This window comes from Sus scrofa, chromosome 6, assembly GCF_000003025.6.
Source record: "Sus scrofa isolate TJ Tabasco breed Duroc chromosome 6, Sscrofa11.1, whole genome shotgun sequence".
NCBI lineage: Eukaryota > Metazoa > Chordata > Mammalia > Artiodactyla > Suidae > Sus > Sus scrofa.
In genome coordinates this window covers 157,440,097-157,459,440 of record NC_010448.4, presented here as the reverse complement: position 1 = coordinate 157,459,440, position 19,344 = coordinate 157,440,097, and the positions used below count along the sequence as shown (strand labels likewise).

The window sequence follows — 19,344 nt, the reverse complement described above, 5'->3', positions numbered from 1 at the left end:
GTAAATGGACTAAATGCTCCAACCAAAAGACATAGACTGGCTGAATGGATACAAAAACAAGACCCACGGAGGTCCCGTCATGGCGCAGTGGTTAACGAATCCGACTAGGAACCATGAAGTTGCGGCTTCGATCCCTGCCTTGCTCAGTGGGTTAAGGATCCGGCATTGCCGTGAGCTGTGGTGTAGGTCGCAGACACAGCTCGGATCCTGCATGGCTGTGGCTCTGGTGTAGGCCGGTGGCTACAGCTCCAATTCGATCCCTAGCCTGGGAACCTCCATATGCCGCAGGAGCGGCCCGATAAATGGCAAAAAGACAAAACAACAACAACAACAACAAAAACAAGACCCATATATATGCTGTATAAAGATGTGGTGTGCACACCACACACACACACACCCACACACACACCCACACACACCATGGAATATTACTCAGCCTTAAAAAGGAATAAAATAATGCCTTTTGCAGCAACATGGATGGGCCCTAGAGATACTAAGGAAGTTAGACAGTGAAAAACAAACATCACATGATATCACATGTGGAATCTAAAAAAAAGATACAAATGGATTTATTGCAGAACAGAAACAGACTCACAGATTTTGTAAACAAACTTATGGTTACCAAAGGAGACAGGTGGGGGAGGGGGAGGGGTGAAATGGGACACATGCCCACTGTGTATTGAATGACTGGCCAATGGGGACCTGCTGTACAGTACAGGGAACTCTACCCAATCAATATTCTGTGATAATCTACATGGGAAAAGAATTGACGGGTGTATGTGTGTAACTGAATCACTTTGTTGTATAGCAGAAACTACCACAACTTGTAAATCAACTATACGTCAATAAAATTTTTTAAAATGAGAAAAAAAAGAACTTTGTATACATTGAACTGTGAAAAAAAGCCCTCCCCAATGCCTGAGCAAAGCAGGAAAAAGATTCTAGAGGGTGAAAGGGGTCTTGATGGGGAGCAAGGCAAAAAGGGTCCAACCATTGCCGGGCTTTCTGTAAAGAACAGGGTGGGGTTTTTATCCTTGCCCGTTTATTCGATTTCATTTTTTTGTTTTTTTAGGGCTACACCTGCTACATATGGAAGCTTCCAGATTAGGGCTCCAAATGGAGCTGCAGCTGTCAGCTTACACCACAGCCACAGCCACACCAGATCGGAGCTGTCTGTGACCTACGCCACAGCTCACGGCAACACCGGATCCTTAACCCCCTGAGAAAGGCCAGGGCTCGAACCTGCATCCTCATGGATACTAGTTGGATTCTTAACCCACTGAGCCACAATGGGAGTCCAGGATTTCTACTGCACTTGGATGGGATTAGTCAGTCCAGTTCAGAAGAGGAGCGGGGACGAGAAGAAAGAGAACTAAGCCTCAGCATAAGAGTTCCAGGGCTAAAAGGACCCCTGACTTTATAGGTAGGGCAACAGAGATCAGCCAAGGTCAGAAGTCACAGGCAGGACCCAAACCAGCCGCCCCCATCTTCGAGGACAGCTCTTTTTCCTCATGCCCCATCTCAGAACATGGGGAATCATTCTGCCCACTGACAGGAGGGTTCGCTGTATCTTTCTTGGGATCTCTGGAAACAGAGGGAACAGCTGGCTCTTTCCCCAAATCTGAGCCCTTCATATGTCTTCCTGAGCTCCCAGAGGTCACCCCTGGCGTCAAGGCTGCCGTCAGCCCTCCATCCACAGATCTCTGTTTTGGTTCCCAGACGAGACTTCCTCCCTCGACTGGCCAGCATCTCCCGCCCGCTGCAGGGCTCCTGGCCCAGTCTCAGCCCACCCAGAACAGATGCCCCAGAATAGCCCAGGGCCGTCTCCCTAGGGCAGAAAATACCTTCCAAGGAAGCCGAGGCCTTGAGGTTCTAATCCTTTTCTTCCCCACAGACAGCGGTTTCCTTTTTTAGACCATGAACTCAGAGGACGCAGCTCCTTGCCTCGCCCTGAATAGACCGTCTTCCAGGCACAGAATTCCAGGAACCCGCACAGGGGCCGCTGGAGACAACAGCCTTTCAAGGTTGACTGCAGAGGAAGAGCACGCTCCTTGCAGGGGGGCCGGAGCCGGCTCCAAGAATCTGAAAAATTCATCCTGGCAGCAACTTTGGTGCACGCAACCCTGGACCCAAAGGGAATCTTGAGGCTTTCCCATGATCCCCCTCAGCCACCTTCAAATCATCCACGCTGTTTAGCAAGTGTGTATTGACCACCTACTATGTGTTTAGCTTCTTTGAAGCATTAGAATTTTTGGACAAATCAGAAAAAATAGCCCCCCCCAAATCCATATTTTTAAGAAGGGGATGAGTAAAAGAGACCTCTGTACTATTTTATATATTTATCCAGAGGCAGGAAATAGAGGCTTTGGTGTTGGAAGGACCTGAGTTTAAACCTGCTCTCTGAATTCCTGTGGTGGCTCAGCGGTTAATGAACTCGACTAGCATCCATGAGGACGTGGGTTCGATCCCTGGCCTCGCTCAGTGGGTTAAGGATCCAGCATTGCCATGAGCTGCAGTGCAATTGCAGACGCAGCTCGGATCCTGCATTGCTGTGGCTGTGGTGTAGGCTGGCAGCTGCAGCTCCAATTCGACTCCTAGACTGGGAACCTTCATCTGCAGCGAGTGCGGCCCTAAAAAGACAAAACAAAAACAAAAAATCCTGCTCTCTTCTCTGAGCTTGGGTGGCTGTTCTAACTTCTCTAAGCCTCAGTTTCCCCAGTGCTAAGGTGGAGGTGAAAATTCCTGCCAATCTTCAGTCGGTTAAATATTGAGGTACCCTATGATCCAGCTAGTCGGCCTGAACCTGGGAGGGAAATGAAAACATATGTCCACACAGAAACCTAAGTATTCACAGCAGCAGTGTCATGAATAACCAAAAGGTAGAAACAACTCAGATGCCCATCAAGGGATGATGAGGTAAACAAAACATGCTACATCAATACAAAGCAACATTATTTGGCATCAAACAGGAATGATATACTGCTACCTGCTACAGCATGAATGAACCTTGAAAACATTATGCAAGTAAAAAAGCCAATACAAAAAGACCACCTGTTACCTTTCCATTCATAGGAAATGTCCAGAATAGGTGAGTAGATCAGCAGTTGCCCATGGTTGGGGGGATGGAAGAATTAAGAGTATGATGGTTAAGGGGTGCAGGGTTTCTTTGGTTTCATAAGAATGTTCCAAAATTGGAGTTCCCGTCGTGGCTCAGTGGTTAACGAATCCGACTAGGAACCATGAGGTGGCGGGTTGATCCCTGGCCTTGCTCAGTGGGTTAAGGATCCGGCGTTGCCGTGAGCTGTGGTGTAGGTCGCAGACAGGGCTCGGATCCTGCGTTGCTGTGGCTGTGGTGGAGGCAGCTGCCATTGGACCCCCAGCCTGGGAACCTCCATATGCCGAGGGTGCGGCCCTAGAAAAGGCAAAAAGACAAAAAAAAAAAAAAAAGTTCCAAAATTGATTATGCTGATGAGCCACAACTCTGTGAACATACTGAAAACCACTGAACTGTACACTTTGAATGGGTGGGTTTTATGGTGTATGAGCTATATCTCAATAAAGCTATAAAACAAATTCCTACCACACAGGGCTCTCGGAGGATTGAATGACCTAAGTATACAATGTACCTCATGTAGCATCTGGTATTTGGTAGATAGTCTGTGGATGCTTTTATTCTTTTGATAATCCTTAATAGGCTGGTTTTCACAAAAGCTAAAAATTGAGTCTTCTGTCCACACAAGATTGCCATAACTTTTTCTTTTTTTCTTTTTTTTTTTTTAGGGCCACACCTGTGGCATATGGAAGTTCCCAGGCTAGGTGCTGAATCAGAGCTATAGCAGCTGGGCTACACCAGAGCCACAGCTATGCCAGACTGGAGCCACGGCTGTGATCTACATCACAGCTCACACCAACGCCAGGTCCTAAACCACTGAGCGAGGCCAGGGATTGAACCCAGATCCTCATGGATACTGGTCAGATACCTTTCCACTGAGCCACAGCGGGAACTCTCTTGCCATAACCTTTGGTAATTAATCAGTGTTGTGCCTTGAGCAGATGGTCCTTCCCTGCCCCCCAGTTCCAGTGCTACTTTGCCTGTTGAAATCCTGCCTGTTGAAATCCTACCTGCATCACAGCCCAGCTCAGAGGCCACCTCTGCAAAGCCTCCAGGTCGGTCCATCTGGAAATTCTGTGGCCTTCAGAGGCAAGCACTTGCCACAGTCTGGCTTGTTTCTGAATTCTTTGTGGTCACTGCCTCTCCATGTGTCCTGCCTCCTGGGTTCAGCACCTGGCACGACAGCGTGAGCCCCTAATGACAGGGTCTATAGCTCACATGCTCTGTCTCCCCTGGCGTAGCATCTGTAGTGGGCAGATGGTTCTCATAACCTTTGCCCTCTGACTACAGGCAAGAGGAACTTCGTAGATGTAATTAAGGTTACTAATCAGCTGATCTTAAGATAAAGAGATGGGTGGACCTAACGAATCATGAAGCTCTTCACTGGCAGCAGAAGAGGCAGAGAAGTTCAAAGCAGCCTCTGGGAGCTAAGCGCTGTCCCCACCAGGGAGAAAATGGGGCTCAGTGCTTCAAGGAACAGGATTCTGCCAATAACCTGAATGAATTTGGAAGCAGGAGTCTTCCTCAGAGCTGCCAGATAATTGCTCAGCCCAGCCTAGTCCTTGACTTGATTTTGGCCTTGTGAAACCCTAAGCAGAGAACTCAGTTGAATCCACCTGGACTTTTGACCTCCAGATGATAGAGGTGCTATTTTAAATTGCTACTTCTGTGGCAATTCGTTATGCAACAATAGAAAACAGATACAGCACGTATCTGTGGAGGGACATTTTATCCTCACTTTATAAGTGAGGAGGCCCAACACTTGCCAAGGATGGCACAGCGCATTGGTGGCAGGGCTGAGCCAGAAGCTAGGGCAGAGGATGGCAAATATTATCTGTAAATATCCAGACAGGAGTTCCCTGTTGCCTCAGTGGGTTAAGGATCTTGTGTTATCACTGCTGTGGCTCTGGGTACCACTCTGGAACATATTCGATTCCTGGTCCGGGAGTTTCTGCCTGCTGTGAGTGTGGCCAAAAAAACCCCCCAAAACCAAAATCCAAACAATTAATACTGTATTAGGCTCTAGGAGCCATATAGTTTCTGCATTCAGGGAAGGGTTTTCTTCCTTTAAGGGTTGGAGAATGTTTTTTACCTGTGAAAAGGACCTTCTGATTTCTTTTACCTAACTGGCAGCTTTTAATTTTCTACAATGTCCAGCTGTTTCTTTTATGTGGCAAAGAGGAAGGGAAGGCAGGTAGTTTTACTTTTGAGAGTGTGCTCAGGGCTGGGATGGATGCATGTGTAAAGTCCAGTGGGAGCCTGGAGAGGGACTAGATAATTTTGCTTCGGGACGCCAAGGAGATGTCACCCGGAAAAGGTGACGGGGACCCAAGTTTTCAGGGAAGTGTACCAACGTACCAGGTGAAGTTGGTGAAATGGGAGGGCCTTTGCAGCAGAGGTGTGGCATTGTGCTTGGGACACGGGGGACAGGAGTTCAGGAGGGGCACGGGGAGAGCGCAGGAAATGAAGCTCATGTCATTATTCTGGGGGCAACGGGGAGCACAGGTGAGGGACTGATTCGCAGCTCAAGGTGGTGCATCATGCAGGGCAGCCAGTCTGGGGGCAGAGAGGCCAGTGAGCGGTGGGGAGCAGCAGCCCGGGGCGTGGCAAATGAGAAGGGGCCCATGTGGCAAAAAAGGACAAGTACACATGGGTGTGGGAGATTCAGACTGGCGTGGATCTCAGCACTCCCCTGTACCCCCTACTCCCCACTTATTTTAGCTGCGTGACCCTAAGAAGGTACTTCTCTCTCAGCCTTGATGAATGAGCCGAGGTGACACATGGGAAAAGCACTAGCCAGTAAGTGGGTATAAACAGTAATCCCCTCCCCCACATGGGAGGCAGAAGCTGGTGACCGACTTTCTGTTCTGAGTTTCCCAGTGGTGCCAGGGAAAGCCTGAGGCCGATGGTTCAGAAAGGCTCTGCAAGTATTCCCAAGCCTGCATGGTCCCCGCAGTGCCTGGGCATCATGGCAAACTCCGACTGGGACCAGAACCCCCCAAAAGGTGGGGAAGAGAAAGACAGAGCCAGAAGAACAGCCGGATCCCTGGGTTCCGATCAGCACCTACACCCAGCCCCCTCTGGTCCTGGCCCTCCTGGGTTTGGCTGGGCCCTGAGCCAAGCCATGTCTGGTCCCTGTCCTCAAGGAGGTCACCATCAAGTTGGAGAGGTTCAAAACTAAAGCCATTGTGCACTTGGAGAGCAGAACCCAGGCCAGCTCCTCTCAGATAAGGTCTCATTGAAGCCTTCGTGCTATCCTGGGAAGGCGGTCCCATTGTCTCTATTTTATAGGTAAGGAAACAGCAGCTTAAAGAGAAATATGGCCAGAGTCTTCCGGCCTGGAAGTGGCTGAGTCAGGACAGAAGTCACAACCTGGCCAGCTCCAGGGGCTAAGTGTCCAGCCTGTGCCAGGGGACTCGGGTTCAAGCAGGGTCAGAGGTGTGCCCAGGCCTGGACCTTGACCTCACCAACCTATGACCTATGACCCTGGGCCTATTGATGGGGAGGGGAAAGAAGAGTCTGGATCAGTGAGGGGCCTTCCCAGATGCCTACCCCTGCAGGAGGGAGCGGGGCTGACGGCTTCACAGCCTCCAGCTGCCCTCTTGTAGCTCCCATGAGCAGGCCAACGAGGGCAAGGCGGCTGCTTGTTCCTACCTGGTTTGAGGTCTCCTTGGTCTCTGTTTCCACTTAGCCACCATGAGCTCTTTAGCCGGGCTCCTCTCCAAGCCTCAGTTTTCTGTCCGTAAAATGGGAGCGCTTACACAAACCCACACAGAGTGAAGGTGAAATGAGGTAACAGGTAAAAGGACCTCGTGGGTCGGAGGAGTCATTGCTCAGAGAACACGAATGCCCTTAAGGGCGTATTTCCTCAAAGACAAGGAATTTAAGAATCAGAGGCCTGGGCCCCGCCACGACGTGCTCTGTGGCCCTGAGACAGTGGTTTCCCCTCTCTGGGCTTCAGATCTCCTGTGGACAAGCTGCTCTGACCTCTTGCGTCCCCAGGTTGGGAGGGAGTTGGTCACCAGCACCTTGGTGCAGAGTCCTTGGCCATGGCTGAGGGGAATCTGGCCAGTCCCATGCCTTGTCGGGGCAGGAGGAAGAGATCTAAACAAAACTCAGACCCCAGCTGGTCCCGAATTGGCTCCCTTTGACCCAGATGAGGTCGCTGAGGTTTAACGTGCCTGTGACTTTGCCCAGCCTTTGCACATGCTGCTCCTTCAGCCCGGATGGCACCTCCCCATATTCCTACTTTCTGGAGCTCAGGTGCCCTTCCAGAGCCTTCACACGCACCCAGGCGCGCACGCACGCGCACACACACACACACACACACACACACAAGCTCACACACAGGTTGACCTCCCTCCAGGTGTCTAAATCACCTGTCCACACAACCTGCCTCCAGTGCCCTTGTCAAAGGGGAGCTCTTAAGCTGTACTGCTTAACGCTTTCAGTTCCTGGAGACCTGTGAGTAGGGAGCCTCAGCTCCTTTGACACAGGAGGAAGAAGGTTCAGAGAAGCTAGGTGACATGAGAGAAGCTAGGTGACATGGCAGGGGGAGGCCCTGCTCTCCAGCCCTGCTCTCCTTTCTGGGGGCAAGGGGTGGGGGGGGTGTGGGGGGTGCAGTGACTTCCCTCCAGTATGGGCTGGGGATGTGCTTAAAACCTGCCATTATTTCGGAGAACGCCTTCCTCTTGGGATGTGAGGGCCTGGGGGGCCCCATGAGGGTTGATCTCGGGTTGACTGTTACGAGAAGAAAAAGCCAGAAGCAGCCAGTTGTTAAGGAGTATGCGGTAAACAGGCAAGGCGCGTTCCCTCCTTGGGCCTCAGTTTCCCCTCCTGTAAAATGGGAGTGAGGAAGCCTGAGCTCAGGACCCCATAGCCCCCTCCGATTAAGCGGTGGTGGCTCTCGGCTCTTCCCCATTCCCAAGTCTGCCCCAGTCGGGTAGTGGGGGCGGGATGGCCGCAGGTTCCCTACAGTTCCAGGGGAGGTTCCGGGTAAGAGCGGTCCCGCCACTCCCCTCGCGCCAGGGAACTCCAACCCTGCCAGCCCTGGTCGCGCTGTCGCTTTAAGGTGGGGCGCGGCACGGGGAGCCGCCCGTGGCCACGCCACCCGGGAGTCTCCGCCGCCGGCGGCAACTGGGAGGGAGGAGAGGGGGGCGGGACACGCCCCCGAGCCCGCGCCCAGGATCCCGGCCGCAGCCCAGCCGGCCAAGCCCAAAGCAGGGGCAGGGGCCAGGCGGCAGCCACCACCGGAGTCGAGGGCAAAGCGCAGCCCCACGCGCCCCTCGGAGCCCCGCGTTGGCTCCCCCGACCCAGTAGATGCCAGAGCTCCTGCGTGGGGAAGCGGGCTCCGCACCCCTCGGCACCCGGTGAGGGCGACGATCAGACGGAGACCCCTGGTCCAGACCCAGAGCTGGAACTTGGTGCGTCTGCAAGCGCGGAGAGTGGGGCTCTGGGGACGGTCGCTTAACCCTGGGCGCCCCGTGAACACCGGAGGGACAGCCCTTCTCAGGTTCGCGGGGCCCTCCAGCCACGATGCCCTCACCCGCGCAGGTCTCACCGGGCTCCACACGCAGGGACCGCGCCTGACCCGGCTGCGCGATGGCTGCGCCCAAGGTGGGTATAAGCTTCCTTCTCAGGGGCATCTCAGCTCCTCCAAACCCAACCCTGCCTGGACCCCTTCCCTTCACCTTGACCATGGGTGGCCTGGTGGGCAGAGTCTGGACACTGAGGTCTCTGCTCTAACTTGCTGGGTGTCTCTGGGGCTCCCAGAGCCTTAGTTTACCAGGTGGTTGCACCGATTTGGAACACTTCTTGTCCCAGTGGTTTAGTTCTTTACAGAGAACTGGCACCTAAAGTTCCCCTGTTGGTAGTACGGACAAGGCCGTATTATTGTGCCCATTTTACAGAGGAGAGAACTGAGGCATGGGGAATCTAGGTAGTCCGCGTCAGAGCCAGGGTCCATCCTCTCTGTCCAGCTGTGTCCCTGTGCTTCGCAACTTGCCATCTTACCATCTCCGCAGCTCGATCTTCCCTGGGAGGCAGGAATTTAAGCTCAGAGATGTTGGGCAGCCTGATTGCGGTCACAGGACTAACAGAGCGGCCCGGGTCAGAGGGAGTGATTACAGATGCCCGGAAAGGCCTCCTCTGACTCGTGGGAGGTGGGGCTGACAGCAGCAGAAAGGCTTCTGGGAGGACGTGGTGTTTGGCATGGATGTTGAAGGGGCTGTGAAATGAAGGCCCTGGATGGGGACAGAGGGCTCCCCAGGCAGCGGGAGCAGCAAGTGTAGAGGATCCAGATGGCAGGAGTGTGGGTGTGTGGGGTGGGGGTGGGCGGGACTATGACGTTGCTGGAAGGAGGGGGCCAGCGGGCAGTCTGACTGAGCGCCAGATGGGGAGTTGGACGTCTCTGGAACATCTCTGGAATTGGAGAAATTTCCTCCCTGCCCAGGAGTGATGTCCTCCTGAGCAGGGAGCCCTTTCTTCCTCCCCATCGGGGTCCAGGGTACAGTAGTGTGAGGGCGAGTAAACTGCCTAAAGAGCCCTCTCTGAAGTGGGTCAGGGGAATCCCGGGCCAGGACCCCTGCTGATAAGCTGTCAGAGCCCAGATCTGTGATGACAGCGACATCACTGCACAGCAGAGCAGGCTGTCCTTCATCCAGTGCATGGTGACACCCCCCTCCTCCCAGGGGTGGCAGGTTATCCTGTGGCTCTGCCTGTCCATGGGGGTGGGGGGTCCCCAGGGAGGAAGGGAGACTCACATAGGAGACAACACGACGTCCATGAGAACATATGAAGGGCGACTGGGCCCTTAGTAATAAGGGGGCTTGTCTGAATTCCGGGAGCAGAGTCAGGAAGGAGGGCAGAGCCTTCGAGAAAGTGCAAACTGCCTGAGCTGCAGACTCACTAGTGCATCTATTCACAAGCATGGTCTCAACTTCATACATTGAAAACTACAGCTCAATCTAGCTGTATACACATATGGGGATTTGAGTCAGACTAGAGCGGGTTCGAATTTGGCACTGACCTTGGACAAGCTGTCCCCCTCAGCTCCAGTGTCCTCCCAACACAATGCTCCTGTGAGGATTAAGTCAGGGGACACCTGTAAAGTGCTGGGTATGGCCCCTGTAAATGCCCAGTGCACATCTCCTGCTGCCATCACCATGCAGGCCGAGGGAGGATTGGAAAGGAAACATCCACATCCACATTCGGATCATGCTCATCTCTCAGGGGCAGCATTAATGATGATTCATCCTTTGCATTTTTGGGGGGCCATGCTCACGGCATGTGGAAGTTCCTGGGCCAGAGATCAAACCTGCACCACAGGAGTGACCCAAGCTGCTGCAGTGGCAATGCCAGATCCTTAACCAGCTGTGCTGCGCCACAGGAGAATTTCTCCTATTTTGCATGTTTATTCTCTTCTATGGTGTTCTCTTTTTCTCCACAATGAGCAACTATTGCTTTTATAGAGATTTAAAAGCATCATAAATTACCTTCTGATGAGTGAATTCTGCAAGTGTTGAGAGACAGCAGTATCCAGCTTTGGGCCAAGTCTTTCACCTTTCTGGGTTCAGTCTCCTCATTTGCAAAACAGAAATGCTTTCCCTCCCTTGACCACCTGTCCCAGTCTGGTGAGTCAGGAGTTCCTGCTGTGGCTCAGCAGGTTACCAACCCAATTAGGTATCCATTTCACAGATGAGGAAACTGAGTCACAGAGAGGTCAAACAGCCCCTCCGAGGTTGTGACCTCTGGTGGAGGAGACTAAGCCCCGGTCTCCAGTGCCCAGCAGGCCTCTCACATGGCCTGTTTCCTCTTCTCTCTCCTTCTCTGTGTCCAGACATGTGACCGGGACCGCGTGGCCTCCACCCTGCGCTACTGCATGACAGTCAGCGGCACGGTGGTTCTGGTGGCCGGGACGCTCTGCTTCGCCTGGTGGAGTGAAGGAGATGCAGCTGCTCAGCCCAGCCAGCCGGTCCCGCCCGCCAGACGCCCTGTGCCAGAGGCCCCGGGTCCCCTGCTCAGGTCGGTCAGCTTCTTCTGCTGCGGCGCTGGTGGGCTGCTGCTGCTCTTTGGCCTGCTGTGGTCCATCAAGGCCCACACCCGGGGGCCACCTCGATGGGACCCCTATCACCTCTCCAGAGACCTGTACTACCTCACTGTGGAGCCTTCAGAGAAGGAGAGCAGCAGGTCAGCAGGGCTGGGTGGGGGCCTCAGGTAGGGGCTCTGTCACAACATCAGGCGTTTACTCAGCAAACTTGCACAGAATTTCCCCTCTGAACCAGGCCCTGCCTATGTCCTGGGGTCTTGGGGGCTGATCAGCACAGTCCTAGAGGAGTTTAAAAGTCCCACGGCAGAGGCAGACTTTGACAACTCAAGTAGTTAACGTTGTGAAAGAGGGGTAGATATGGAGACATAGAAAAATCTAGGAAGGCTTCCTGGAGGAGGTGGTAGTGGCACTCAGCAAGGTATGGGGCAGAGGAGTGTAGAGGTTAAGAGTTCACTCACCTTTGAACTCTGTTGTGGCTCAGCAGTAATGAACCTGACTAGTATCCATGAGACGCAGGTTTGATCCCTGGCCTTGCTCAGTGGGTGAAGGATCTGGCATTGCTGTGAGCTGTGGTGTAGGTCGCAGATGCAGCTCAGATCTCGAGCTGCTGCGGCTGCGGTGTAGGCCGGCAGCTGTAGCTCTGATTCAATCTCTAGCCTGGGAACTTACATATGCTGCTAGTGTGGCCATACAAAAAAACAAAAACAAAAACGAAAACAAAACAAAACAAAAAACCTCACTCACAGGAGTCAAATCCATTGGGATCCTCTCCTGGTTCTGTCACTAACTAGCCATGGAACTTTGAGAAGATCGTGCAACCTCACTGAGCCTCAGTCTGCTCATCTGAAATACGAATAGCAAATGCCTGTATAGTGCTTACCGTGGGCCTGACTCTGCTCTGAGAGCTTTCCTTGTATTTACTCATCTAGCCTTAGAGCAGCCTGTGCAGTGGGTATTGTTACTAACTCCATTTACAGATGAGGAAACGGAGGCAGCCCGACATGAAGTGACTTGCCCAAGGTCATCCAGCTGGTGTGTGTCAGAGCCAGGAGTCTGCTCTCACCCACGCCCGACCTCAGGGGGACAGGGGAGAGAATTACACGAGATGATGTATATGAAGAACTCAGTCCAGTGCTGGGCACATAGTAGGTGCACAACACATGCCGACTTGCCCTCAAGTAGATGAGGTGTCGAGAGGCTTTTGAGGCCGGCAGAAGAGCATGTGCAAAGTTATGGGGTGGGGTGGGGCATGGAGACAAAATCATGCATTTAGATATTTCTCAACCTTTTTTTTTTCATTATCAGTCCCTCTAAGGAGACTTTTTAAGGTATTTTTTCTTAATACTCCCCCATGAAATGTTACTAACACAGATATAGTGTATATTTGGTCTATAGGTATATCTGTGCTTTATATACACAGAGAATTAGCAAGATTCCAAGCACCAGTTTCTGCCCTGTTAAAAGAAAAATTGTTTCGCCCTGTTGAGAATGGATGTATCTTACAGGCAGTGATTATGTACTTAATCATTCACCAAATATTGGCTGTGCCTACATATCAGGGGCCTGCAGACACCTTCCCCAGACCTGCCCACCTGCAGGGTAAGAATTACTGTTGCCTTTTAAGGAAAAAGAGAGAGGCGGTTACGCAGATAGAAAGGTGGCCGGGCCTGCTGGCTGGGCACAGGGCATTCCCTGCACCAGTAAGCACTGGATTTGGATGTACTGGGGGCTCAGCCAGACATCTGGGAGCTGGCGTGGGGCCTGGGCTCCCTTCCTCCAGTCGATAGAGGAAAAACTCATCCCGAGTTAAAGAATGGAACAGGTTAGTCCCTGCTAGTGGCCTGTGACTCACTGAGGTCCCAGACAATCGAATATTCACAGAGGCCCCCTAGGCCAATGGTCAGGCCTTGGTTTGACTCAACTATTAAAGCGATGGGCAGGGCCTCGGAGACTCTCCAGCCAAAACCCTTCACTTCTCAGGTGAGAAACCTGGGTCTCAGAGAGACCAGTCACCTCCCTGGTCACACAGGGAGTTAATGGTCAGCTGGAACCAGGCCAGGCCTGTCCCTCCCCACCCAGCCTGGCCTGAGCACAGAGGGTGGCTGTTGTCTGTACACAAAGCCGTGTTGACCCAACAGGGTCTGGGCCGCAGTGGCATCTGTCAGGTGGGGCCACTTAGTTTTCATTTCCAGCCAGGCCAGGGAGGAACCCACCCAGGAGACCACAGGGTGCTCATGGCCCATCAGGTTTGGAAATCAAATCTTAGATTCAGAGCTGGGGCTGGATGCTGGGGAGGCTGCTTCTGCTAACGGCTCTTTCTTGTCCCTGGTGCTGGGCCAGGCCGGCAGTGTTGCTGAGAGCCCAGCATCTGGCCCCTATGGGGAGGCCCCTCAGCTGCCCTGGTGCCCAGACGCCTTGCTCTCTGCAAGTAAATTCAGGTCGGAGACAAAGGCCTTCTAGGCTGATGGCTTGGGCAGCTCCATTTCCCTCTTGGGGCCTCAGTTTCCCCAATAATTCATCTACTTATTCTTTCTTTTTGGCCATGCCCACAGCATGTCAAAGTTCCCAGGCCAGGGATTGAACCTCCACCATAGTAGCGATCCATGCCACAACAGTGACAACACTGGATCCTTACCCACTAAGCCACCAGGGAACTCCATCCTCTACTTACCCTTTTATGCATTTCACCAACATTTACTGAGTACCTACAGTGTGCTGGGTCCCATACTGGGCACTGACAATGTAGCAATGGGCAAAACAGACACAATCCCTGTGAGGTGTCGGGATGGGAGGCCTCCTGGGCCCCTGCCCTCAATGAGTAGAGCCGAGAAAGCATGGGTCTAGTCAGACATGAGGCTGTCAGTGTCTGCTCTTTATTTTCTTTATTTTATTTTATTTTATTTTATTTGTCTTTTTGCCTTTTCTAGGGCCGCTCCCTCGGCACATGGAGGTTCCCAGGCTAGGGGTCCAATCGGAGCTGTAGCCGCCAGCCTAGCCAGAGCCACAGCAATGCGGGATCCGAGCTGCATCTGCGACCTACACCGCAGCTCACAGCAACGCCAGATCCTTAACCCACTGAGCGAGGCCAGGGATTGAACCTGCCACCTCATGGTTCCTAGTCGGATTCATCAACCACTGAGCCACGATGGGAACTCCAGCTCTTTATTTTCTAAACTGTGTGTCCTTGAACCTATTACTTAGTCTCTCTGAGCCATAACTAGTTCTTCCTCTGTCAATCCTGGAATTTTCTCTGGGTTTGCTGTTAGGCTCAGATGAAATGATAGATGCACAGGTGTGCTCAGTGCAAAATTCGCTGCTCCTCCTGTGCTTTTATGACACAATGTACTCTTATGCCCACTGATTTGAGCCTCACTGCTTATGAGGCATGTAAGGATTAGGCCCATTTTACAGATAAGAAAGCTGAGGTGCACAAGATGAGGGGCCGGGGGGAAGGGACAGGTGTGATGGGTGGAGCTGGCTTGAGTTTTGAAAGCGGACAGAGCTGGGGCCTTGCCACCTAGGTGACGCTCGGCCTTCACTCACCTGTGCCATGGCTGAGGGCTGATACCCAAGCCTTGTCACAAATGTGAAATAAGATTAGAGGGTTTGAGGGAGTTTTGGTTCTGGTTCAGCAGTAATGAACCTGACTAGTATCCATGAGGAAGCGGGTTCGATCCTGGCCTTGTTCAGTGGGTTAAGGATCCGGCCTTGCCATGAGCTGTGGTGTGGGTCGCAGACGCATCTCAGATCTGGCATGGCTGTGGCTGTGGTGTAGGCAGGCAGCTGCAGCTCTGATTCGACCCCTAGTCTGGGAACTTCCATGTGTCGCAGGTGCAGCTCTAAAAAGACAAAAAGCAAATAAAAAATAAAATAAAATAAAATAGAGAGTTTGAGTGTTGGGCAAATACTGTTCCATCCCTGGTCCCTTTCCCCCTTCCCTACTGCATTTGCCTGACAGGGCTGAATGGTGGAGGAGCTGGTGCCAGGCCCAGATCTCCTGTGCCCACCAGGGTCCAGAGAGTGGGGTGGGCCCCAGCCTTGGTGGAGCTTCCTGTGCATGGGGACCAGAGTGGCCAGCCAGCCCCACATAGCTGGAGGGGGCCACATCCAGAATAGGCCACAGGTATTCTGAAGTGTGCGAAGGGGTTGCCCTGCATGGGGCCTTGTGTACCCCAAGTTTCCAGCCTGTAGACCATGACTGTGGAGACTGGGGGCCCAGCTGGCTAGGTGAGGTGGCGCGAGGGCCACTCCATGTCTGCCCTCTAAGCAAACTTCCTGCTGAGGGCTGAGCTCACCTGGCAGCTGTGTCCCGCCCTGCCAGCTGTTGCCTGCTGGGGTGGCCCCAGGCATTCCCAAAGTCTGCCTCTGTCTCCTGGGCTTGGAGAAGTAGGGAGCGGCAGGGGTGTGGTTGGGAGGTGGGCAGGGCAGGAGATGCAGGGCTCTGGAAGCCTTATCACCCACAGGTTTCCTGAGGATTGTCCAAGCATTTTTCCCTTCCCCTTTCCCTTTCCCTTTCCCTGAATCTATAAAATGGGGATTGTCATCCTCATTTTACAGATGAGGCGAAAGGGACTCAGAGAGGGTTTGAACATGGCCCAGGTCACACAGCAATTGAACCTAGCTTGCCTGTCTCCAGGAGTAATAGTCTTTGCCTGCCCTCACCTGCAAAGGATGCTGGGAGTCAGAGGAGGGTGAGACCCCTTATCAGCTTCCTTGACCGCAGGGCTCCTGGGCTCCAGAGAAGAGGGTCTGAGAGCAGTTTGCAAAAAGCACTGGATCGGGGAGCCCAGATTTGGCTCCTGACTGGTGCCTCCATCAGACTGGCATATGTGACCCTGGGCATGTGGTTCCTATGGGCTGTGGTTGGCATGGGCTAAGAAGACACATTGCCCAGAGAAGGGCCATGTCCCGGGGGAAGGTGGGTGCTCACCTGAGGGACAGCAGACCCCGGGCGCAGCCCCTCCACCAGCCCTGGAATGATGTTCCCACCAGCCCTAGAGCGATGTCCCCTCCAGACCTCGTCCCCTGTCTAGACAGGCAGGCCCACTGGTTCCCTGCTGGCTCCAAACGGATGACCTTGGGTAAGTGAGGCCTTTCTGAGCCTGTGCGACACCTGCTGGCAGGAGACCTGTGATGACTTTTGTTCCCCACTCCCCTTATTCACGGAGACAGGAGAGATTTTGTTTCCAGCTCCCATTTACAGAGCATGTGCTAAGTGCCCCCTGTATTATCTCATTTAATCTTCACCCGGTCCTGTGAAGCAGGTACGGTTGCTATCTCCATTTTACAGATGGGGAAACTAGGGCCCAGATGAATAGAGTTCCTGACCCGTGATCTCCCACCAAGAACGTGGCTGAGCTGGGAGCTAAACCAGCCAGGGCTGACTCATAACCAGGCCTCGAGCCACTTGGGGTGGGCAGGGACATTCAAGGTCACATCATCAGCTCCTGTATCTGGCGGCATCTTCCCAAAGCAGAAATAGCCCAGACGTCGAATCCATGACACTCCCACCCCAGGGTCCCAGGAAGGGAGAGACACCCAGAGTGACCCACTAGAGCCAGCCTCTTTCCTATCAGCATTGGTGTGGCCCGGATGCAAGTGACCTGTTGTTGGAATCTAGCCTGCAGAGCCTGGTCAGAGGAGCCTCAGAGGATCTGGTCTCAGCCTCCCGTCCCTGCAGGGTGGTTCATTTAGGGGAGGTGGGAGCAAGTCACAGGAAAGCCAAGCTGGTCAGAGATAAATGTGGTTGACATGGCAGGTAGTGAGCTCTCCCTCTCTGGAGGTATGCAACAAGAAGGGATCACTTGGCAGACTTACCATATCGGGGCCTCCAGCATGTAGACAGGCAAAGGAACTGAGGTCTCCCATCCTGCCCTGAGCATCCCCAACTCCAGATCTAGTAAGGAAGAAAACAAGCTAAATCCTTCTTCCCAAGGATCATCACTCAGTCTTTCAACAAACACCCCCAAGCATCAATCCCTGGACACTCAAAGTCAATCCTGGCCTAGGGGACAGCCAGGTGGAATGGATCCAAAGACAGAGAGGACAGCACTGTGAGAGCCCAGAGCTGGGAGAGGGAGCTTTACTGGGGGAGGTCAGGAGAGGTCCCCGAGGAGGCTCAAAGGACAAGCGGGACTGGCCAGCAGGGAGGGGGTGAGGGCGTGGGAAGGACTTGCCCAGCAGAGAGAACCGAGGGGGCAGAGGGTGTGGTGAGCCCACACGGGAACTGCATGGAGAACTAACTGTAGGCAGGAGGGTGGCATGGGGCTGAAGTTTGCAGGGGCCAGTTGATGCCAAGCTTCAGGTGTGTCAGTGGGGCCCCAGGTAGCCCGCAGAGAGCTTGGACCAGGGCATGAAGCCGTCCCCCAACCCCGCCTGCCCTGCTCTCTCCATGGAGGGCAATAGGGTTTCACCCCATGCCCGGCTCCCAGCCTCTCTTCTCCTGTCCCTGTAGGACGGTGAGTGCTGCCATCCCTACCTACGAGGAGGCCATGCGCTGCCCACTGGTGGAGGGGCCCCTGACATCACCTGCCCACACCCTGGAGGAAGACCTGGAGCTCAGTGCCTCTGGGGATGCCCTGCTCCGGGCCCAGTCCGCCCTGCCTCCACCCAGCTACGAGAGCCTCATCCTCGCTGCGGACAGCACTCTGGAGAGACAACACCAGGGGCTGCCAGCTCCTGCCCGAGCCGGGTTCAGACTCCAGGGGAGGCAGTTAAAGGCTCCTAGCTGGTCTGGAAGCTGGAAGCAAGTGATAGGTTTCTTCTGGAGTCTAGTATAGTGCCTGGTACACAGCAGGCACTCCACACATGTTTGCTGCTGAATGCTGTCTTATTTATCTATCGCTGTGCAACGAAGGCTTCATGTAAATCCATTTTATTATCTCACATGATTCTGTGGGTTGCCTGGGCCTGGCTGGGTGGCTCTCCTGCCCCATGTGATGTTGAGATGCAGTCACCAGGGCTCAGCTGGGCCAGCACGCCCAAGGCGGCAGACTGGCATGGCTGGCTGTCAGCTGGGAAATGTTTTTGTGCCGCTGAGAAAACTGGGCCCTGGAGGCAGAGCTGAACTCGGCTCAAGGTAACGCACTGAGTTTACAACCGAAAGAACACCGACTCGGCATTCAATCCACCTGGGCGTGGGTTCCACCAGGTACCAGCTCAGTGATCTCGGAGGAGTGACTTTAACCTCTCTCTGCCTCAATTTCCTCACCTGTAAAATGGGAACTGGGAATGACATGGCACCAGGCCCTGCCTTAGCGAGCTGTGTCGCCAGGATTAAATGAGATGATGGCAGCTGACAGGATGAGATCACAGTGACTCCGAAGGCTCCATGCATCAAACCATAAGTGCAGATTTCTTAGCCCAGCAGCGGGTCTCATAAGTGTGCAGTGATTGTTAGATTTTGTGAGCAGAGGTAACCCCCCTCCAGGGGTCTCTGCTCACATACCTTCTGTGACAGGGAGCTGGAGACCTCTTCTTGTATTCGAGATGTGGCAGAAATGTCTGCTTTCAGAATGTCATACCCCATTCACAGGTGAGAAAACCAGCCCAGAGAGGTTACGTAACCTTCTGAGGGTCACTCAGCAAGCAGGAGCTCAAAGTCCCGGGGCTCAGTCCTGGGCCAGGCTCTCTGCTGTCGTTTTCACATCTTCAAAGCCTCTGCTACAGCTGGAGTCCCCACTTAACAGGTGTGGAAACAGCCTCACAGACATAAAGTCACAGAGAATAAAGATTTTTCATATAAATAAAGGTAGTGGTTTTTTTGGGGGGGGGCATTGGTTGGTTTGTTTTTGGCTGCAGCAGGCAGAGGTTCTTGAGTCAGGATTAAACCCCTGCCACAGCAGCACCCAAGCCACAACAGTGACATCGCAGGATGCTTAACCCACTGAGCCACGAGAGAGAACGCTATAAATCAAGGTATTTCCCTTCAGACCTGACTGGGCTCAGGCCTCAAATCTTCCCACCGAGGCCTGGACTAGCTGGTCACCTGCCCACCCGCCTCTCGCTGCCTCTGCCAGGGTCCCCTGAAGTCTCTTCAAAGCTCAGAGGCCAGACAGAGTCTGGTCAAATCCAGATCCCTGACGTGCCCACCGGGCTCAAAATCCTGCCTGGTTCCCAGCTCCTTTGAATAATAAAGCCCTAGTGAGGACTGCGTGGGTGGGTCTAGGTCCCTCCCCTTGCTCTC

At 53.5% G+C, this 19,344-nt stretch overlaps 1 protein-coding gene across 1 annotated transcript; it reads left to right on the top strand.

Moving 5' to 3' along the window:
- On the top strand, window positions 8,325-18,044 carry TMEM61 (transmembrane protein 61). The gene is given in 5 exon segments (NM_001243365.1): window positions 8,325-8,535; window positions 8,666-8,728; window positions 10,950-11,299; window positions 17,614-17,803; window positions 17,806-18,044. Coding segments are annotated over 4 exon segments (636 nt in total). The 5' UTR covers window positions 8,325-8,535; window positions 8,666-8,713; the 3' UTR covers window positions 17,887-18,044.